At 32.5% G+C, this 23,847-nt stretch overlaps 2 protein-coding genes across 8 annotated transcripts in view; both read right to left on the bottom strand.

Moving 5' to 3' along the window:
- Positions 1-1,588: 1,588 nt before the first annotated feature.
- On the bottom strand, positions 1,589-8,784 carry LOC130960662 (uncharacterized). The gene is made up of 3 exons (XM_057886107.1): positions 6,575-8,784; positions 5,099-5,938; positions 1,589-2,119 (listed from the first exon to the last, which is right to left on the bottom strand). The coding sequence occupies exons 2-3, from the start codon at positions 5,924-5,926 to the stop codon at positions 2,060-2,062; spliced, it is 888 nt and encodes a 295-aa protein (XP_057742090.1). The 5' UTR covers positions 5,927-5,938; positions 6,575-8,784; the 3' UTR covers positions 1,589-2,059.
- A 9,563-nt stretch (positions 8,785-18,347) lies between these two features.
- Positions 18,348-23,847, bottom strand: part of LOC130961000 (uncharacterized) — a 38,162-nt gene continuing 32,662 nt past the window's right edge. For 4 of the 7 annotated variants that reach the window (XM_057886586.1, XM_057886590.1, XM_057886587.1 and 1 more), the window contains 4 exons: positions 22,612-23,439; positions 21,798-22,511; positions 19,861-21,110; positions 18,348-19,226 (listed from right to left, as the gene is read on the bottom strand). In XM_057886586.1, coding sequence (XP_057742569.1) covers positions 20,997-21,110; positions 21,798-22,511; positions 22,612-23,439 — 1,656 coding nt within the window. In that variant the 3' untranslated portion in view covers positions 18,348-19,226; positions 19,861-20,996. Of the gene's footprint in view, positions 19,227-19,813; positions 21,667-21,797; positions 22,512-22,611; positions 23,440-23,847 lie in introns of those variants that run through there. The other 3 variants (XM_057886588.1, XM_057886592.1, XM_057886589.1) reach the window with 3 other exon arrangements.

Below are 23,847 nucleotides of genomic sequence, written 5' to 3'. Positions count from 1 at the left end.
TAGGATTTTGGATCAAACTTTCCAAGATTTTCTTTATTATTGAGCACAAAGCATTTACATCCAAAAACATGAAAGTACTTAAGATTTGGAGGGGTTCCTTTCCATAGCTCATAAGGTGTTTTCTTTAGCCCTTTTCTAATGATTGTTCTATTCAAAATATAACATGCTGTGTTCACAGCTTCAGCCCACAAAAATTTAGGAATTTCATTCTCACATAGCATGGCCCTAGTCATTTCTTGAAGGCTTCGATTCCTTCTTTCAACCACCCCATTTTGTTGGGGTGTTCTAGGGCATGAGAAATTATGAGAAATCCCTAAGTCATCACAGAATTTTTCAAAATCTTGATTTTCAAATTCTCTTCCATGATCACTTCTCAAATGGGCAATTTTCAAATCCTTTTCATTTTGAAGTTTCTTACAAAGGATGGAAAAGGCATAAAATGCATCATTCTTATGAGCAAGGAAAAGTACCCAACCAAATCTAGAGTAATCATCAACCACCACAAGACCATAATGTTTACCTCCCAAACTTTGAGTTCTAGTAGGACCAAAGAGATCAATATGTAACATTTCCAATGGCCTTTTGGTTGAGATTCCATCTTTTAATTTAAAAGAGGATTTTACTTGTTTGCCTAATTGGCAAGCATCACAAGTAAGGTCCTTATCAAACTTGATGTTTGGAATTCCTCTAACCAAATTCTTTTTGACTAACTTAGAAATTTGGTACATGCTAGCATGTCCCAACTTTCTATGCCAAAGCCATTTTTCAGATTCAAGAGAGGTGAAGCATGTTACATTTTGTTCCTTTAAATCCTCAAGAGTTAATCCATACACATTATTACATCTTTTAGCTTCAAATAAAACATCCCCAGTTTTCTCACAAACAACCAAGCACACAAACTTTTTAAAGACAACATCAAAACCTAAATCACACAATTGACTAACACTAAGTAAGTTATGTTTCAAACCATTTACAAGAAGCACATCATTTATACAAGAAGAAAAGTTTTTACCAACTTTTCCAACAGCCACTATTTTTCCTTTTGCATCATCACCAAAGGTAACAAGTCCTCCATCATATTCATCAAGCTTTATGAAGAAGGTTGTCTTCCCGGTCATATGCCTAGAGCATCCGCTATCCATATACCACATATTCTCCTTTTTCTTGGATGCTAGGCAAACCTACAAAATAAACTCAAGTGACCTTAGGTATCCAAATTTTCTTGGATCCTTTCACGTTAAACCATCTCTTATGACCCAAATCATTGTAATCAAAAACAACTTTGTAAACTTTGTCACCAATCATTCTTTCACCAAAGAAGCATTGAACTGGAAAATGACCACTTCGGTTGCACATTCTACAAAATCTTGGAGTTGTAGTTTTATTAAAGTGAGTTGGGTCTTGATATGTTACATCATTTGAAGATGAGGCAATATTTTCAAGATGTGATTTTTCAGATTTATAAAATCCCAACCCAGCTTTATCATAAAGAGGTTTTTGACTAGCCAAGATTTGGTTCAAATTTTCAGAACTTTGGGTGAACTTGGCTAAGTCATCTTTAAGTCTATTAACCTCTTTGAGCAACTCTTCATTTTGTTTAAAATAATTCACATATGCAAGAACAGAATGATCACTTTCACAGCTTCTAACTTGGGCTTTTAACTGCTTGTTTTCTTCCACAAGATCACAAGCGGTTTCGGCCTCTCTTAGTTTTTCTTTGAGGAAATCATTTTCAGCTTTAAGAATGAAATTTTGCTGTTCAAGATCTTGATTCTCAGCTAAAAAACATCTAATTTTTTCAGAAAGGTGATCTATCATGAGATGAAGATCTTCAGTGTTAGAGTTTTGAAATGATACCTGATCTATCTCATTTGCCATAAGACAGTGCTGTGATTTGGTCTCAGACTCTTCATCATCATCATTTGAGTCATTTTCCAAATCTTCCCATGTGGCCATCAGTCCCTTCTTCTTCACCTTTTTCGGCTTCTCTTCCTTTTTCAACTTGGGACAATCAGATTTGAAATGACCCATTTCCTTGCAATTGAAACAGGTTACCTTGCTAAGATCTTTCTTTGTCCTCCTGGAGCTGCTGCCTTTGCTTTTGAGCTTTGTCATTTTCCTGAATTTTTTTACAAATAACACAAACTCATTTTCAGAAGAGTTATCACTGGATTCATTATCCAGAGGGTTAGTCACAGAAGAAAAGGCAATTCCTTTCTTTTTTGAATCTCTTTTCAAATAGGAATTTTCAAAAGCAAGTAAGTTTCCTCTCAAATCATCAAGTGTCATAGAATCTAAGTTACTACTCTCAGAAATTATTAAGGCTTTTGTTTCCCACTCTTTTGTGAGACATCTCAACACTCTTCTCACTAGCACAGATTCTGAATGTGTGATTCCAAGAGCATCTAAGCCAACAGTGATGATATTGAACCGTTCGAACAGTTCATTAATGGACTCTCCTTCCTTCATTGCAAACATTTCATATTCCCTGTTTAACATGTCTGTCCGAGACTTCTTTACAATGGTAGTTCCTTCATGAGTGATTTGCAACTTGTCCCAGATTTCCTTTGCCGTTGTGTACCGTGATACTCGTCGGTACTCCTCAAAGCTGATCGCACAGTTGAGCAGATTGGTTGCCTTGGCATTTAACTCCACCGTCTTCCTATCTTCCTCGGTCCAGCTTGCTTCTGGTTTAAGAGAGACCACTCCTATCTTCCTATCTTCCTATCTTAATAATGCTTAAAATAATAGGTAAATAATTATTTGATTATCTCAATTAAATTTTATGATATATCTTTCTATTTATAATTATTTCTTATTTTCATTTTTATCTCATTTCTTAACTAAATTTTATTAAATTAAAATATTTTTCTATTAATATAAATCCAAATTGAAAATTTGTTAAAGGTATTTTCATTATACATCACAGTTGCACTTCTTTATGTTTAGCTTTTCATATTTTATTATTGTCTAAAAATGATTATAATGTCCTTATATTTTAGTCGTATTATTCTATTTCTTCATTCTGCTATTCAAATCTCGAATTAAAAGTATTTATGTATTTCTTTTGTATTAAAAGAAAATAATAGTTTAACTATTTTTTAATTGAATATTTGAGATATGCTAAGTACCAAAATATATCGTAGAGTAACATGATATAGGAGAGTGATGTATGTTAGCCTTGTTTTGTTAAAATTTTTAAAGAGTCATCAGTACTTTATTTTGTATTTGGTAAATCAAAATAATTATATATTTATGTTTGTAATTTTAAAATATTATTTTTTTTAAGTTAGTTTATATTTATTAAAATTTAAAAATCTCTAATATAATTTTATATATTAATAAATATTTATATTTATTCTTGATTAAATTATTGATGTCAAATTCCATTTACAATCAAAAGATTATTTGTTTAATTTGATAAAGTTATTTGTTTAAAATAAAAGATTTCTCAAACTAAGTTTTTGTTATTTTCAAGAATAATGATAACATCACTCTTCTTTTGTGTTAGTTTTTAAAATATCCTTTATTTTATTTATTTATTTTTATAAATTTTGTTAGGACACCACTTATATAAACATGTCAAAAATAATTTTTTCTAAAGTTGTTATTTAGCCACAATTAAAAACTTATTCTAAAAAAACATAGATTAATAATAAAAGTACAAATTATGAATAAAATTAAAGATCTAATAGAAGAAATAATTATACTAATAATTCTAAGTAATATTAATTCAAATGACACTGAATATTTCTTAAATCAATACAAAATATTTATTTTTCCAAAATCTCAATTTTACAATAAGTTTCATTCAAAGAATTCAAAAATAAATAAGAATTACTAGAGTAAAAATGGAATAATTAAGAATTGGTAGATTCAAATATAGATATTCAAAAGTAAGAGAAAAGAAAAAAATTATTAAAAAATTATAAAAATTGTAAATAAAAAATCAACTCATAAAAAATTATTAAATTCGTAAAATAAAAAATATCAAGATGATAATAAAATAAAAGTAGAAAAATAATATTACAAAGATTTATAGAAAATAATAAAAATAAAACAATCCACTAATAAAATTTTGTTAAAAATTAAATTCTAAACAAATTAAATAATGATTATCAGAGTCAAATTAACGATTTCAAGCTAAGAATATATCAATACTTTTTAATAAAGATAATATTTTTAATTTATGATACATGTCAAAAATTTAATATATAATAATCTATTCAATGAATGAAATTAAATGTCTTTATTTAAAGATATTTTAAACGTCTTTGCTTAAGTCTCTGTCATTTTTTTCCATTAAAAATTATTTAGAAATATTATATAATAAAAGAGTAACATTATCAATTAGATATAAGACTTTATCAATATTGTTATTATCAATTAGAGAACAACAATTAACAAGTGATTATTAACAATGAACAATACATGATTTTTTTCAATGCAATACACAAACTTAAACTAAATTATTATTGGTGAATTTTAATGCATTCCAAAAAAATAAAATAAAAAGTGCAATATTCTTTATAGTGTGAATTTTGAATCTTAAATTTTAAACTCAAAATCTTAAATTTAAACTATTGATATAAATAATAATAAATAAAAAAATTAAAATTTATTTAATTGAAAAAGAGTACAATGCTAATACTTTTACTTGAATGTTTAAAAATGAGCCTTATTATTTATTTTATTATCACCAAGTATCCTGTTACTGAAAATCTATTTGATTAATCCATTTTATGGTTTCTCTTATCTAATTTCTTTTTGTTTTTTCCATACTCTTTCTCTGAGTTGAAATCACTGCAAAATAATTATTTATCAATTAGTTAAAGGTGTTTGTTATAGTATCTAAAAATTATTGTCTAATTACTAAAAAAATTAAATAATTAATTTTAAATTTTAAAATATAAAAGTAAAAAATTTAAAATATTTAAAAATTATTATAAAAAATAAATTAGATAAAAATTAGATACCAAATAAAAACATCTATAAAATTGACCTTAGTTAAATTAACCAAGTGTTTAACTTTCTAAGGAAAATATTTGAAAGTGGCACATAGTAAAATTTTATTTGGAGAAGGGTCTTTATTTATTACCTGACTTAGAGACTGCAATACTACTAGAGCGGCATTATTAAGATCACGGAGGAAGACAAAATCATCACTTGAGTCGTTGTAAGAAACTTGAATGCTTCTAGAAACGCCGACATTTCCATGAGAGAAAACTTTCATCTTGGAGCAATCCACTATGTCCAGTTGAATGAGAGAGGGCAACTTCAAAGTGGCATTCCCTGAATAAAAGCATTCCAGGCTTTCCAAAGATCGAAGGATTATCCTCTCTAGCTGCTCAAATTCAATAACTTCGTCTTCCGTCATAGCACTCTGCTGTTCTTCCCCCACGATTTCTTTCAAAGATCTGCACTTCTCAACTTGCAACTCCTCAAGGTGTATTAGCATTTTCGCTGTTGAAGATATGAATAGACGCAGCATTGCATCACATGCTCCTATGTGCAGTTCTTTTAGAAAGGAGGGAGATTGTAGCACTATTGTTGTCAATTTTGGACAATAAGAAACACGTAATAGACGCAGCTGATTTGACAAGTATTCTACCCCACTCATGGATTTCAACTCATCTAAGTTGAATAGGTACAATTCTTTTAAGTTTCCAAGAATCTCCTTATTAGTAGCTTTATCATGGGAGGGAAATATATTTTTGAGGATTTCATCACAGTAAAGGCCTATTACTTTCAGTGTTTCCAACTTGGGTGTCTTCTCAAATAATTTAACCGCCACATTACAGTTACTCTTCCCATCATCAACAACAAGGACAAGTTCATTCAAACTCTCAAGATTTTCGTTATTCAATTTTGTCAACCATGAACTTAAAGCTTCAGTGTGTCTCCAATTCAGAATCAAAATTTCCATCTTGGAAATATCCTATGACAGAAACGGTTGATAAGTATAACATTTTGAAACTTAGGATTATAAAAGGTAACAATTAATTATTTCAAAATTGTAAAATTGCTAGCAAATTGACTCTAATAAGTATCAATTATTTTAGATATAGACAATTATTATATAGCTTTTACAAAATAACTATCATATAAGGTTTAGGTTTACTAAAACTAACTTTTTGTGTATTACTCAAACAAATATTAATATCTTTTTAATCAAGTAATCCAAACACGCATGAATTATTTTTATATGATTAATTATATAAATAAACAATCATTTAAAACAAATTTAATTGCAGACTTCTTCATTAAAAAACAGAGAAGAAAAAAAAGAAAGTGAAAAACATACAATAATATTTTTTTGACATCAGAAAATATAAAAAAAAAAGTATTTATCCAACACTCTTTACAAATTGGAAAGTGTGTATCTCATTTAACATGACTGATAAAATGAGTTTTAAGTTGCTATTTATTCTTGAAAGTGCAAGTAACATTAAGAATATAAATATGAGATCTAAATCCTATAAAATAAAATGAATTATAAATATAAAATGAAAAGATAAAGCTAATCATTATTACAATAGAATAATGAAACTCAAAAGTTGTTATAATAAATTACCTTTACCTTAGAAGATATTATAACAAATAACAATATAAATTATTGATGGTTTCAGTGGCTAAGAGAGGGGGGGTTGAATCTTAGCCCCCTTTTTCCGAGGCTAACACTTGCTGTCCTTCTGAAGAGACTTTTCTGTTTCTTGCTCGTCACTGGATACGAGCAACTCAGTTTTGTCTCGTCCCTTGCCACGAGACTTTTTGTTTCGTCTCGTCACTTGGCACGAGATAATTCTAGCTTTTGCTCGTGTGTGGCAGAAAACAGAAATGGAGTAGAAAGAGAAAGAACTTGCACCCAGATATATCCTGGTTCGGCTGCTAAGTGCAGTGCAGCCTACATCCAGTCTCCATCACAAACATGATGGAATTTCACTATAATCAACCAGATTACAACTTGTAAAGTGCTAACCCAACTTACAAGGGGATTCCAACAGAATCATGATACACAACATAGATGAACAAAGGACCTCTAAGACATCTATGGCTTTTTCTCTTAATTTTGCACTTTCTGCCTTTTTCCGCTCTATGGCTTTTTCATTACAAACCTCACTGTTTGCCTTTTACCATGAGACTCAAGACATGACAAAATTAAACAGAAAAATACTAAACAGAATACATTGAAGGAGAAGAGAAATCTGTTAGCTCAGGTAGCTCTGAGAACTCTGTGCCTTGCACTCTCAAATTTTCTCCTTACTTCAAACAGTGGTTGTTCCCCCTTTTTAAAGAAACAGGAAAGCCTCCACACTTGAAGCCAAAACCGAACCAACTTTCTTCCTCCTTCAACAAACCGGTTCGGCCACACAGAGAGAGAAGAGATAACCATGCATTAACCAACATGCAATTACCTCTAGTCCTTTCTTGATCATCAACCTTCATCAATCCGGGCTCTCCATCCTTGGCTTGCTCTCCAAGATGGATTTCTGGCCCTTGATGCCTCATGATGATGATGACTTCATCTGCTTCAAACTCTGCCTCCAACCATCACTTCGCCACTCTAGCTACTCCCTGTGGTGGTTGGTCAGATTCGAAGACAAGCCATGCTCCAAGAATCTCCCTTAGCTGGCCGAATCTTCTTCTTCCATTTTGAGCATGAAAGGCTCAAGATTGCTTCACCAAATCTAACCATATTTGGTAAGCATCCTAGCCACAGCTCATCTTTCTTTTGGTATGTTTTCTTGCCATCATTAGCTTGATGGTCTTGATGCATGCTTCTCTTTCCTTTTCTTCGTTGAAGAGCACGGCCTCCATTGTTTCCTGGACAAGGACCGAATAGAGAAGAAGAAAGAGATGAGAGAGAATGAAAGAAATCTGAAGAGAAGAAAAGTAATGCAAAGAAGTTAAACAATTAATTAGGCATAGCTTGCTTTTACTTCCCTTAGCATAGAGTGGCGTGTTTGACATAACACCCATCAATCAATTCAGCTGTATTTTCTCTCTCATGTTCCCCATGCATTAATTAACAATGTAATAGATTTTGAAATCCATCACTTTGTTAAAGCTTGGTTCCGTTGGAAGCATTATGCTTTCATTTTTCTTTTATTTCGGACCAAGCATGGAAGCTATTCTCTTTAGTATGATTTTGGGCTTGTGACAAAATGATCAAAGCCGGCCCATTTAATAAGCATTTGCTTTCCTGATAAAATTGTGTAACGGATCAAGCATGGAAAGCAAACAATAGAGCATTGGGCCTGCAACATTATTATTTATTCTGGCCCATTAATATAAAATTTCAGCCTCATGATATAATGCATGCATCAAGGCTAATTGTTGGGCTTAAGTCAGAAACTCCTTTCTCGGCCCAACATAAAATCTGCAACAAAATTATTAATCAAAAATGTTAAATGAAAGTCAGATTAATAATTTTGCAATTATTTATTTTAATAATATTTTAGTCATCACAAGTATTATTTTTAGAGTTTTCCAAACTCATCAATCTCCCCCTTGATGACAAACATTATTAAAATTGAAATGGAAAGAAATTAAAAATTGAGTAGGTAATACTCCCTTTGATTTGAATTTCTCCCCCTTTCAAAATGTCACATGGCTCCCCCTCAATATATGCTATTTTACCAAGGGAAGCATAAACCTGTAACATTTAAATCAAGCTTCAAGTAACAATGTTATTTAGCAGATTTTATAATGCTAAATTGCTTGATTTATGAGCAGTTTTAATTGATAATCAAAACTCATTTGATATCATAACTGATTTACTGCTCAAACTTTTCATACAAAAAGATATCCAAATATTTTTCAAATATTTTCCTATCAGAGCAAAACAACATAATGAAAGATATTTGAATACAAAAACAAGGCAGTTTTGATATGTTACACAATTAAAGGAACTGCCAAAAATAAATTTTTAAACCAACCAGTTTATCTATGAAGAATCAATCAGCCATGCATCATCATTATCAACCAAATGCTAAAATTGACTAATCATGATAAACAAATATAGTTCAAACAGGTTCAAACAGCAATGACCATATACAATCAACATGCATAATCATAATAAACAAATGTATTTCAAACAACAATGATCATATGCAATCAACATGCATTCTTTGAACAAGGGTAATCATGAATTTTCAAAAAAAATGAAAATTTCAACCCCTGTTTCCTTCCAGCCCCTGTTTCGTTCCAATTTCAATTTTGGAACCTAAATTTCCTCCCCCTTTTGTCATCAAAGGGGCACCTGCACAATCCATGATTAATATAACACAAAAAAGCAACAAGATGCAATAGCAAAAGTGTATCAAAGCATCCTAAAGCAGTGAGTATCAAGTCATGCTTATACAAAAAAAAATTGAGCCTAGTGGAGCCAATATCAAACAGAAAAAGAATCATTAATCATCAGAAAAATGCATGTCCTCTTCTTCAGCGCCTCCTTCACTCTCTTCTCCCAAATCCTTGTTAAGATGTTCCAGCATCAAGGTGACCCTTTCTTTGCAATTTTTCCAAGCTTTCTCATTCTCATAGGCCTATTTCTGGGCTTCTTTATGAGAGCGAAACATCATATCAGCCATGTTTGAGAATTCTCCCAAGATCTGTTGAAAGGACCTGATAGTTTTGGAAGATTCTGGCCTTCCTTCATGCTCACTGTCCGATTTTCTTCCTTTGGTTTCTTTAGTCACGCCTCCACCACGGATCATAGACACTTCATTTTCTACCTTCTCATTCAACAGATCAACTCTAAAGTACTCAAAAATTCCAGTTAAGAACATACCATAAGGCAGATTAGCCTTTCTGGTGCTTCTAACAGAATCCCACATGTGTCTAATCATAATATAACCAAAAGAGATAGGAGTAGAGGTAACCAAAGCAAACAAAATGAGACAGTCAGAAAATGTTACTCGGTTGTGTGAGCCGCTTTGGGGAGTCAGAATATGAGTGATGATGCGATGAAGCAAGGAATTGACCGGTCCAAGCGCTTTGTGAGTTGGATTGGTTCCATGCAATCCGGAAAGATTTGTGCAAATGTGCTGAAGAACAGTTTTGTGAGAAATGCCGACTTGTGTGTCCCATTTTTCCACCATGTAAGCTTTCGGTCCTTCATCCTTGAAGCCCAGGGCCGCTCCAATAGTCTCAGCATCAAGGGCTATTTGAACCCTTTTGACATAGGAATGAAGGGTGCCATCGATGAGCCGCATGTTAGCATAAAATTCTCTAACAAGACCTGGGTATACTGGCTTTTTGATAAGAAGCAGAGGTTTCCAGTTGAGAAGTTCAAACAGAGAGGAAATGTTGGTGTTCTTGAGATTGTCGAGACTGACAAGATATGTAGTGCACAGATGGCGTTTCTCCACAACCTCTTTATGGAACTCATATGAGGTGCATGAGTTAAACCTGCTTGGATCATAGTGGGAGTGAGACTTGCGAAACTTGTCTCGGAATTCCATGGATTCCAAGTTCGCAGGTTCGGTTGTGTCATTTAGTGCAAACCCTTGATCTTTCTTTGAGTCTTTTCCGGGGGTTGTTTTCTTTGGTGATGAGGGAGGAGGTGAAGGAGTAGGAGAGGTATGAGACTCTTGCTCTTCTTCTTCGACTGCCGGTTGTTTGTTCTTTCCTCGGCCTGAGCTCTTGTGAGCAATAACTTTCTTTCTCATGGTGGTGGTTCGCTTTGATGGTGGTGAAGGAGAAGATGATGAGGTTGAGTGAATGTGGATATGAGTGTGAGTTTGAGGCGTTGGAGGTTTCTGAGAAAGAAGAATTCTCTCACTCTTTCTTGGCGCGGTTTTCTTTTTCATATTAATGGAGGAATGAGAATATGAAGAGGTGAGGTTGACAACCGAGTGGAGTGGGAGAGAAGCAAGGTGGGTGATGCATTTAATGTGGCGTGGAGAGAGAGAGGGATGGGAATAATGATCATTAGTGGGCGGTTAATGACCATTATGGGCGGTTATTGCCCAAAAAGATGATTTCCTTTTTAACTTTTGAAATCAAAAACTGAAAAGTGGTTGCCTTAAATCAAGGGATTAGATGGAGAGTAGGATTTGATTTGACACTAACTACTTCCAAGAGGATATGGTGACACAATGAAGAAGATTCTTTATTTGTATGGGAAGGAAGTTAACAAAACTGTTATTGTGGGGTCAGGGAATTTTGGTGGGGCCCATAAAATTTTGAATTCTGCGTTGCCTCCCCCTTGACCACAGCTCTTCCATTGTGCCATTTATTTTTATCTCGTCCAAACCTACGAGCAAAACAGAATAGAGTCACAACTTCACATATTTTCAATAAAACTCAAATCAAACATTCCCAAACTTTTTCTCAATGTACAGAATCTGTCTTCACAAAGAGGTTTTGTAAAAATATCAGCAATTTGGTCTTCAGATTTTACAAATTGAATATCAATAGTACCCTTTTGCACATGTTCTCTAATGAAATGATATTTTATCTCAATGTGCTTAGTTCTTGAGTGCAGAACAGGATTTTTTGAAATGTTTATAACACTCATATTATCACAAAATAAGGGTATACTATTGATTTTTAATTTGTAATCTTCTAATTGTGTTTTTAACCAAATTAATTGTGAACAACAAGCAGATGCGGAAACATATTCGGCTTCAGCAGTGGATAAAGCCACTGTGGCTTGTTTCTTGCTTGACCACATGTTGAGTGAACTTCCAAGGAAGCAACACATGCCGGAGGTGCTCCTCCTATCCACCCGATCTCCCGCATAATCTGCATCACAAAACCCTACTGCACAAAAGTCATCAGATTTAGGATACCATAATCCATAATTACAAGTTCCCTTAATGTATCTAATGATGCGTTTAACAGCCGTAAGGTGGGATTCTTTTGGATGTGATTGAAACCTTGAACATACACCCACACTTTGGACTATATCCGGTCTAGAGGAGGTAAGGTACATGAGTGAACCTATCATTCCTCTATACCTTGTTTCATCCACATCTTGGCCATCATCATCCTTTTCAAGTTTAGTATTGGGATGCATAGGAGTGCCCATTGATTTGGAATTTTCTAGGCCAAACTTTTTGATAAGTTCTTTTGCATACTTTCCTTGATGAATAAAAATGCCACTAGGAGTTTGCTTAATTTGGAGGCCAAGAAAGAATGTAAGCTCTCCCATTAAACTCATCTCAAACTCACTAGTCATGAGTTTTCCAAACTCTTCACACAAGGAAACATTGGCCGAACCAAATACAATGTCATCAACATAAACTTGAACAAGAAGGATATCATCATTAGATGTCTTAATGAATAAGGTAGTGTCGGTGGTTCCCCTTTGAAAATGATTTTCCAACAAAAAGGCACTAAGCCTCTCATTCCAAGCTCTTGGAGCTTGTCTAAGACCATAAAGAGCCTTAGTTAATTTAAAAACATGATTTGGAAATTCTTGATGTTCAAAACCGGGGGGTTGAGCCACATACACTTCCCTATCAATAAAACCATTGAGGAAGGCACACTTAACATCCATTTGAAACATTTTAAAACCCTTATGGGCAGCATAGGCAAGAAGCAACCTAATTGCTTCCATTCTAGCTACCGGAGCAAAAGACTCATCAAAATCAATACCCTCTGCTTGATCGTAACCTTGGGCCACTAATCTAGCCTTGTTACGAACAACTTGTCCATCCTCACCAAGTTTATTTTTAAAAACCCACTTAGTACCCGTTACCTTCTTACCATCCGGATGAGGTACTAATGTCCAAACCTTATTCTTATCAAATTGAGCAAGCTCCTCTTGCATTGCTTTGACCCATGATGGATCCTCAAGAGCTTGTTTGACATTGTTGGGCTCTATTTGTGACAAGAGAGCAAGATTGCTTGGTTCGGTTGGCCTTTTGGTGGATGATCTTGTTGTAACTCCTTGAGAGGGATCACCAATGATGAAGTCATGAGGATAACCCCTCATGGACTTCCATTCTCTGGGCTTTCGGACAGGTGTAGAGTTTTGATGAACTTCTGATGGTCTCACTATTTCAGTTTCTCGTCTCTGCTCAGGAGACAAATTTGAACTTTCTCCTTCAATCTGACGAGACAAAACTGGACTGGCAGATTCTTCATTTTGGACAGATTTGGGATTTTCTTTGCTTGTTCCAGCTCCTTCTCCATCTGAATCATTATCTATCACAGTACTGGGAATTAAGTTAGAATCACAAAAGGTAACATGTATGGATTCCTCTATTGTCCTATGTTCTTTGAGATAAACTCTATAAGCCTTGCTTGTGGTGGAATATCCAACAAACATTCCTTCATAGGATTTTGGATCAAACTTTCCAAGATTTTCTTTATTATTGAGCACAAAGCATTTACATCCAAAAACATGAAAGTACTTAAGATTTGGAGGGGTTCCTTTCCATAGCTCATAAGGTGTTTTCTTTAGCCCTTTTCTAATGATTGTTCTATTCAAAATATAACATGCTGTGTTCACAGCTTCAGCCCACAAAAATTTAGGAATTTCATTCTCACATAGCATGGCCCTAGTCATTTCTTGAAGGCTTCGATTCCTTCTTTCAACCACCCCATTTTGTTGGGGTGTTCTAGGGCATGAGAAATTATGAGAAATCCCTAAGTCATCACAGAATTTTTCAAAATCTTGATTTTCAAATTCTCTTCCATGATCACTTCTCAAATGGGCAATTTTCAAATCCTTTTCATTTTGAAGTTTCTTACAAAGGATGGAAAAGGCATAAAATGCATCATTCTTATGAGCAAGGAAAAGTACCCAACCAAATCTAGAGTAATCATCAACCACCACAAGACCATAATGTTTACCTCCCAAACTTTGAGTTCTAGTAGGACCAAAGAGATCAATATGTAACATTTCCAATGGCCTTTTGGTTGAGATTCCATCTTTTAATTTAAAAGAGGATTTTACTTGTTTGCCTAATTGGCAAGCATCACAAGTAAGGTCCTTATCAAACTTGATGTTTGGAATTCCTCTAACCAAATTCTTTTTGACTAACTTAGAAATTTGGTACATGCTAGCATGTCCCAACTTTCTATGCCAAAGCCATTTTTCAGATTCAAGAGAGGTGAAGCATGTTACATTTTGTTCCTTTAAATCCTCAAGAGTTAATCCATACACATTATTACATCTTTTAGCTTCAAATAAAACATCCCCAGTTTTCTCACAAACAACCAAGCACACAAACTTTTTAAAGACAACATCAAAACCTAAATCACACAATTGACTAACACTAAGTAAGTTATGTTTCAAACCATTTACAAGAAGCACATCATTTATACAAGAAGAAAAGTTTTTACCAACTTTTCCAACAGCCACTATTTTTCCTTTTGCATCATCACCAAAGGTAACAAGTCCTCCATCATATTCATCAAGCTTTATGAAGAAGGTTGTCTTCCCGGTCATATGCCTAGAGCATCCGCTATCCATATACCACATATTCTCCTTTTTCTTGGATGCTAGGCAAACCTACAAAATAAACTCAAGTGACCTTAGGTATCCAAATTTTCTTGGATCCTTTCACGTTAAACCATCTCTTATGACCCAAATCATTGTAATCAAAAACAACTTTGTAAACTTTGTCACCAATCATTCTTTCACCAAAGAAGCATTGAACTGGAAAATGACCACTTCGGTTGCACATTCTACAAAATCTTGGAGTTGTAGTTTTATTAAAGTGAGTTGGGTCTTGATATGTTACATCATTTGAAGATGAGGCAATATTTTCAAGATGTGATTTTTCAGATTTATAAAATCCCAACCCAGCTTTATCATAAAGAGGTTTTTGACTAGCCAAGATTTGGTTCAAATTTTCAGAACTTTGGGTGAACTTGGCTAAGTCATCTTTAAGTCTATTAACCTCTTTGAGCAACTCTTCATTTTGTTTAAAATAATTCACATATGCAAGAACAGAATGATCACTTTCACAGCTTCTAACTTGGGCTTTTAACTGCTTGTTTTCTTCCACAAGATCACAAGCGGTTTCGGCCTCTCTTAGTTTTTCTTTGAGGAAATCATTTTCAGCTTTAAGAATGAAATTTTGCTGTTCAAGATCTTGATTCTCAGCTAAAAAACATCTAATTTTTTCAGAAAGGTGATCTATCATGAGATGAAGATCTTCAGTGTTAGAGTTTTGAAATGATACCTGATCTATCTCATTTGCCATAAGACAGTGCTGTGATTTGGTCTCAGACTCTTCATCATCATCATTTGAGTCATTTTCCAAATCTTCCCATGTGGCCATCAGTCCCTTCTTCTTCACCTTTTTCGGCTTCTCTTCCTTTTTCAACTTGGGACAATCAGATTTGAAATGACCCATTTCCTTGCAATTGAAACAGGTTACCTTGCTAAGATCTTTCTTTGTCCTCCTGGAGCTGCTGCCTTTGCTTTTGAGCTTTGCCATTTTCCTGAATTTTTTTACAAATAACACAAACTCATTTTCAGAAGAGTTATCACTGGATTCATTATCCAGAGGGTTAGTCACAGAAGAAAAGGCAATTCCTTTCTTTTTTGAATCTCTTTTCAAATAGGAATTTTCAAAAGCAAGTAAGTTTCCTCTCAAATCATCAAGTGTCATAGAATCTAAGTTACTACTCTCAGAAATTATTAAGGCTTTTGTTTCCCACTCTTTTGTGAGACATCTCAACACTCTTCTCACTAGCACAGATTCTGAATGTGTGATTCCAAGAGCATTTAAGCCAACAGTGATGATATTGAACCGTTCGAACAGTTCATTAATGGACTCTCCTTCCTTCATTGCAAACATTTCATATTTCCTGTTTAACATGTCTGTCCGAGACTTCTTTACAATGGTAGTTCCTTCATGAGTGATTTGCAACTTGTCCCAGATTTCCTTTGCCGTTGTGTACCGTGATACTCGTCGGTACTCCTCAAAGCTGATCGCACAGTTGAGCAGATTGGTTGCCTTGGCATTTAACTCCACCGTCTTCCTATCTTCCTCGGTCCAGCTTGCTTCTGGTTTAAGAGAGACCACTCCTATCTTCCTATCTTCCTATCTTAATAATGCTTAAAATAATAGGTAAATAATTATTTGATTATCTCAATTAAATTTTTATGATATATCTTTCTATTTATAATTATTTCTTATTTTCATTTTTATCTCATTTCTTAACTAAATTTTATTAAATTAAAATATTTTTCTATTAATATAAATCCAAATTGAAAATTTGTTAAAGGTATTTTCATTATACATCACAGTTGCACTTCTTTATGTTTAGCTTTTCATATTTTATTATTGTCTAAAAATGATTATAATGTCCTTATATTTTAGTCGTATTATTCTATTTCTTCATTCTGCTATTCAAATCTCGAATTAAAAGTATTTATGTATTTCTTTTGTATTAAAAGAAAATAATAGTTTAACTATTTTTTAATTGAATATTTGAGATATGCTAAGTACCAAAATATATCGTAGAGTAACATGATATAGGAGAGTGATGTATGTTAGCCTTGTTTTGTTAAAATTTTTAAAGAGTCATCAGTACTTTATTTTGTATTTGGTAAATCAAAATAATTATATATTTATGTTTGTAATTTTAAAATATTAATTTTTTAAGTTAGTTTATATTTATTAAAATTTAAAAATCTCTAATATAATTTTATATATTAATAAATATTTATATTATTCTTGATTAAATTATTGATGTCAAATTCCATTTACAATCAAAAGATTATTTGTTTAATTTGATAAAGTTATTTGTTTAAAATAAAAGATTTCTCAAACTAAGTTTTTGTTATTTTCAAGAATAATGATAACATCACTCTTCTTTGTGTTAGTTTTTAAAATATCCTTTATTTTATTTATTTATTTTTATAAATTTTGTTAGGACACCACTTATATAAACATGTCAAAAATAATTTTTTCTAAAGTTGTTATTTAGCCACAATTAAAAACTTATTCTAAAAAAACATAGATTAATAATAAAAGTACAAATTATGAATAAAATTAAAGATCTAATAGAAGAAATAATTATACTAATAATTCTAAGTAATATTAATTCAAATGACACTGAATATTTCTTAAATCAATACAAAATATTTATTTTTCCAAAATCTCAATTTTACAATAAGTTTCATTCAAAGAATTCAAAAATAAATAAGAATTACTAGAGTAAAAATGGAATAATTAAGAATTGGTAGATTCAAATATAGATATTCAAAAGTAAGAGAAAAGAAAAAAATTATTAAAAAATTATAAAAATTGTAAATAAAAAATCAACTCATAAAAAATTATTAAATTCGTAAAAATAAAAAATATCAAGATGATAATAAAATAAAAGTAGAAAAATAATATTACAAAGATTTATAGAAAATAATAAAAATAAAACAATCCACTAATAAAATTTTGTTAAAAATTAAATTCTAAACAAATTAAATAATGATTATCAGAGTCAAATTAACGATTTCAAGCTAAGAATATATCAATACTTTTTAATAAAGATAATATTTTTAATTTATGATACATGTCAAAAATTTAATATATAATAATCTATTCAATGAATGAAATTAAATGTCTTTATTTAAAGATATTTTAAACGTCTTTGCTTAAGTCTCTGTCATTTTTTTCCATTAAAAATTATTTAGAAATATTATATAATAAAAGAGTAACATTATCAATTAGATATAAGACTTTATCAATATTGTTATTATCAATTAGAGAACAACAATTAACAAGTGATTATTAACAATGAACAATACATGATTTTTTTCAATGCAATACACAAACTTAAACTAAATTATTATTGGTGAATTTTAATGCATTCCAAAAAAATAAAATAAAAAGTGCAATATTCTTTATAGTGTGAATTTTGAATCTTAAATTTTAAACTCAAAATCTTAAATTTAAACTATTGATATAAATAATAATAAATAAAAAAATTAAAATTTATTTAATTGAAAAAGAGTACAATGCTAATACTTTTACTTGAATGTTTAAAAATGAGCCTTATTATTTATTTTATTATCACCAAGTATCCTGTTACTGAAAATCTATTTGATTAATCCATTTTATGGTTTCTCTTATCTAATTTCTTTTTGTTTTTTCCATACTCTTTCTCTGAGTTGAAATCACTGCAAAATAATTATTTATCAATTAGTTAAAGGTGTTTGTTATAGTATCTAAAAATTATTGTCTAATTACTAAAAAAATTAAATAATTAATTTTAAATTTTAAAATATAAAAGTAAAAAATTTAAAATATTTAAAAATTATTATAAAAAATAAATTAGATAAAAATTAGATACCAAATAAAAACATCTATAAAATTGACCTTAGTTAAATTAACCAAGTGTTTAACTTTCTAAGGAAAATATTTGAAAGTGGCACATAGTAAAATTTTATTTGGAGAAGGGTCTTTATTTATTACCTGACTTAGAGACTGCAATACTACTAGAGCGGCATTATTAAGATCACGGAGGAAGACAAAATCATCACTTGAGTCGTTGTAAGAAACTTGAATGCTTCTAGAAACGCCGACATTTCCATGAGAGAAAACTTTCATCTTGGAGCAATCCACTATGTCCAGTTGAATGAGAGAGGGCAACTTCAAAGTGGCATTCCCTGAATAAAAGCATTCCAGGCTTTCCAAAGATCGAAGGATTATCCTCTCTAGCTGCTCAAATTCAATAACTTCGTCTTCCGTCATAGCACTCTGCTGTTCTTCCCCCACGATTTCTTTCAAAGATCTGCACTTCTCAACTTGCAACTCCTCAAGGTGTATTAGCATTTTCGCTGTTGAAGATATGAATAGACGCAGCATTGCATCACATGCTCCTATGTGCAGTTCTTTTAGAAAGGAGGGAGATTGTAGCACTATTGTTGTCAATTTTGGACAATAAGAAACACGTAATAGACGCAGCTGATTTGACAAGTATTCTACCCCACTCATGGATTTCAACTCATCTAAGTTGAATAGGTACAATTCTTTTAAGTTTCCAAGAATCTCCTTATTAGTAGCTTTATCATGGGAGGGAAATATATTTTTGAGGATTTCATCACAGTAAAGGCCTATTACTTTCAGTGTTTCCAACTTGGGTGTCTTCTCAAATAATTTAACCGCCACATTACAGTTACTCTTCCCATCATCAACAACAAGGACAAGTTCATTCAAACTCTCAAGATTTTCGTTATTCAATTTTGTCAACCATGAACTTAAAGCTTCAGTGTGTCTCCAATTCAGAATCAAAATTTCCATCTTGGAAATATCCTATGACAGAAACGGTTGATAAGTATAACATTTTGAAACTTAGGATTATAAAAGGTAACAATTAATTATTTCAAAATTGTAAAATTGCTAGCAAATTGACTCTAATAAGTATCAATTATTTTAGATATAGACAATTATTATATAGCTTTTACAAAATAACTATCATATAAGGTTTAGGTTTACTAAAACTAACTTTTTGTGTATTACTCAAACAAATATTAATATCTTTTTAATCAAGTAATCCAAACACGCATGAATTATTTTTATGATTAATTATATAAATAAACAATCATTTAAAACAAATTTAATTGCAGACTTCTTCATTAAAAAACAGAGAAGAAAAAAAAGAAAGTGAAAAACATACAATAATATTTTTTTGACATCAGAAAATATAAAAAAAAAAGTATTTATCCAACACTCTTTACAAATTGGAAAGTGTGTATCTCATTTAACATGACTGATAAAATGAGTTTTAAGTTGCTATTTATTCTTGAAAGTGCAAGTAACATTAAGAATATAAATATGAGATCTAAATCCTATAAAATAAAATGAATTATAAATATAAAATGAAAAGATAAAGCTAATCATTATTACAATAGAATAATGAAACTCAAAAGTTGTTATAATAAATTACCTTTACCTTAGAAGATATTATAACAAATAACAATATAAATTATTGATGGTTTCAGTGGCTAAGAGAGGGGGGGTTGAATCTTAGCCCCCTTTTTCCGAGGCTAACACTTGCTGTCCTTCTGAAGAGACTTTTCTGTTTCTTGCTCGTCACTGGATACGAGCAACTCAGTTTTGTCTCGTCCCTTGCCACGAGACTTTTTGTTTCGTCTCGTCACTTGGCACGAGATAATTCTAGCTTTTGCTCGTGTGTGGCAGAAAACAGAAATGGAGTAGAAAGAGAAAGAACTTGCACCCAGATATATCCTGGTTCGGCTGCTAAGTGCAGTGCAGCCTACATCCAGTCTCCATCACAAACATGATGGAATTTCACTATAATCAACCAGATTACAACTTGTAAAGTGCTAACCCAACTTACAAGGGGATTCCAACAGAATCATGATACACAACATAGATGAACAAAGGACCTCTAAGACATCTATGGCTTTTTCTCTTAATTTTGCACTTTCTGCCTTTTTCCGCTCTATGGCTTTTTCATTACAAACCTCACTGTTTGCCTTTTACCATGAGACTCAAGACATGACAAAATTAAACAGAAAAATACTAAACAGAATACATTGAAGGAGAAGAGAAATCTGTTAGCTCAGGTAGCTCTGAGAACTCTGTGCCTTGCACTCTCAAATTTTCTCCTTACTTCAAACAGTGGTTGTTCCCCCTTTTTAAAGAAACAGGAAAGCCTCCACACTTGAAGCCAAAACCGAACCAACTTTCTTCCTCCTTCAACAAACCGGTTCGGCCACACAGAGAGAGAAGAGATAACCATGCATTAACCAACATGCAATTACCTCTAGTCCTTTCTTGATCATCAACCTTCATCAATCCGGGCTCTCCATCCTTGGCTTGCTCTCCAAGATGGATTTCTGGCCCTTGATGCCTCATGATGATGATGACTTCATCTGCTTCAAACTCTGCCTCCAACCATCACTTCGCCACTCTAGCTACTCCCTGTGGTGGTTGGTCAGATTCGAAGACAAGCCATGCTCCAAGAATCTCCCTTAGCTGGCCGAATCTTCTTCTTCCATTTTGAGCATGAAAGGCTCAAGATTGCTTCACCAAATCTAACCATATTTGGTAAGCATCCTAGCCACAGCTCATCTTTCTTTTGGTATGTTTTCTTGCCATCATTAGCTTGATGGTCTTGATGCATGCTTCTCTTTCCTTTTCTTCGTTGAAGAGCACGGCCTCCATTGTTTCCTGGACAAGGACCGAATAGAGAAGAAGAAAGAGATGAGAGAGAATGAAAGAAATCTGAAGAGAAGAAAAGTAATGCAAAGAAGTTAAACAATTAATTAGGCATAGCTTGCTTTTACTTCCCTTAGCATAGAGTGGCGTGTTTGACATAACACCCATCAATCAATTCAGCTGTATTTTCTCTCTCATGTTCCCCATGCATTAATTAACAATGTAATAGATTTTGAAATCCATCACTTTGTTAAAGCTTGGTTCCGTTGGAAGCATTATGCTTTCATTTTTCTTTTATTTCGGACCAAGCATGGAAGCTATTCTCTTTAGTATGATTTTGGGCTTGTGACAAAATGATCAAAACCGGCCCATTTAATAAGCATTTGCTTTCCTGATAAAATTGTGTAACGGATCAAGCATGGAAAGCAAACAATAGAGCATTGGGCCTGCAACATTATTATTTATTCTGGCCCATTAATATAAAATTTCAGCCTCATGATATAATGCATGCATCAAGGCTAATTGTTGGGCTTAAGTCAGAAACTCCTTTCTCGGCCCAACATAAAATCTGCAACAAAATTATTAATCAAAAATGTTAAATGAAAGTCAGATTAATAATTTTGCAATTATTTATTTTAATAATGTTTTAGTCATCACAAGTATTATTTTTAGAGTTTTCCAAACTCATCAATTATTTACCTTTATATTCATGAAAAGTGGTTGCTTAGCAGTTGAGGTGGTGTTTTGGTTTTCCTCTCCTTGACTCTGAAATAGCTCCAGTTGATCGTTGCAACCATATACGCCCAACCAATTTAACTCAGGGCATTCCAGAGTGAACTTCTGAGAGCAAAAGCCAGTAAACTTTGGCAAAACAAACAATGCCAATGTGGTTAAACAAGGAAACACAAGATGTTCATCAACAGTTCCACCTTCTATAATATTGGATAACTCATCACATTCTCTAACATCAAGTTTCTCAAGCTTCTTAAGATCTCTGGCCAAGGCTATAGGAAATAGAGTTCTCAAATCCTCACAGCCTTCGACAGTCACTATTTGTAGACTTTTGAAGCTGAGAATTCCTTGTTTTTCCGGGTTCCACACATGTGTCACATTTGGAAGCGATTTCAAAGTTAGCTTCTTCAGTTGGAACGATGTTTCCTTGATCTCAGTATCATTCATTTCAAAAATTCCTGTTATTTTTTCGCAGCTATCCACTTCCAATTCTTTTAAGTTCTTGAAACTGAAAAGAACATTTGATGGAATTGCGTATGGTTCGAACTCACAATCACTCAGCTTCAAAGTTTTCAAATTGTTAAACAATTCTCCTTGTGGGAGTTCTTCTTTGCATTTCCATAGTTGTTGTAGATGAGGATGATCAGAAACACTTAATTCCTCCATGCCTTTGAAAAATATCTGTCATTATATTAAATTTACAATTATATTTCCTATATTAATCTTTACCTCTAATTCAAACACAATCTTATTCGAGTCAAATAATTTATTTAGACAATACCTTTTTGTTGAATATATCTCGTATTGTTTCTTGTAAATTGTTTGTCCAGTGCGCTTCCACCTTGTCTTTTTCATGGACAACATATACTTTTCCCAACTTGGGCAGTGGTTTCATGTGTTCTTGTTGGGAGAAACTTTTCAATTCGGGACAAGCACTCACCACAAATTTCTCTAATGATGGAAACTGAAACGCACAACTCTTGGACCTGCAAAAGCTTTCGAGGCACTCGAGAGACACAAGTTCAATTGTCGTCAATTGTTTGAAAATGATGTCATCATTGTCTTTATTATCTTCTTGTCCTTCCTCTGATACAATTTCCTCAAGAGATTCACAATTAATTACCTTCATGCTGTTGAGTTGACCCAAGCTTCTAGCAATTGATGGTGACATTAAATATTCTAATTCGTTACAGTCAACCACTTCAAGCTTTGTCAAGTTAGAGAGAAATACATCAGAAGGTGCTATGGTTTTCAAACTTGGGCATTTTTGAAAAACCAATGACTCTATCCTTTGAAGAATTGGGTCTCTTTCGAAGCCAATGTTCTCAAGATAAGGTAGATCTGTTAGCTTCAAGCTTTTCAGCTGTGGGACAACACCTAAGCTTTCAATCTTAGCAAGCCTTTCAAGAGGCACCAATTCTCGAAAAGAACCATTATTCAAGCATAGATTCTTCATATTAGGATTGCTATAAAGGAAAGAATACAGAATTTTAGTATCCTTCAGTCCAGATAATTGAAGCTCTTCTAGATTATCCCTTCGATAATCATAGTTAGTCGATGACGTTGCATGTCTCGACTCAATTTGAATTGACTTCAAATTGTTCATTACCTACATGGAATAAATCATCACAGAAAAATTAATTTAGCATGCATAAAGTTAAATATATCAAAATGCAAATTCATGCACGTATTCTACGCCATTTTAATTGGGGTTTAGTTGTGACCATATCTTGACTTTGTAAAATTTCATCGGATCATGAAAATATTTGATTTGATTGTTTTTTCAACGGTTAAAGGTTAAATCCAAAAAGGAATAAACAAAGCATGTACCTAGTAATTAATAATAGAGCATAAGATAAAAAAAAAAATATACACTCAACTTAGACCCATAATCTTCTATCAAACCTCAGAGACATTTTTATTTGATGATAATGTAAAAGAGTTTAATTTACAACCACGCTCATTAAATCTAATCAATTTAATTTATTCTAATTTATTTTTCTTCTGCTATTATGAA

Source organism: Arachis stenosperma, chromosome 2, assembly GCF_014773155.1.
Source record: "Arachis stenosperma cultivar V10309 chromosome 2, arast.V10309.gnm1.PFL2, whole genome shotgun sequence".
In the NCBI taxonomy this organism is placed as follows: domain Eukaryota; kingdom Viridiplantae; phylum Streptophyta; class Magnoliopsida; order Fabales; family Fabaceae; genus Arachis; species Arachis stenosperma.
The sequence above is the reverse complement of the archived record's forward strand: the minus strand, read 5'-3'. Positions and strand labels throughout refer to the sequence as shown.

Bases quoted from the DNA above. Each gene is read 5' to 3' on its own strand.
- LOC130960662 (XM_057886107.1), bottom strand. From the start codon at position 5,926: ATGGAAATTTTGATTCTGAATTGGAGACACACTGAAGCTTTAAGTTCA. The intron at 2,120-5,098 runs GTAATAAATAAA...AAAAAAATTCAG, and splicing joins TATTGCAGTCTCTAAGTCAG to GAAAATGACAAAGCTCAAAA.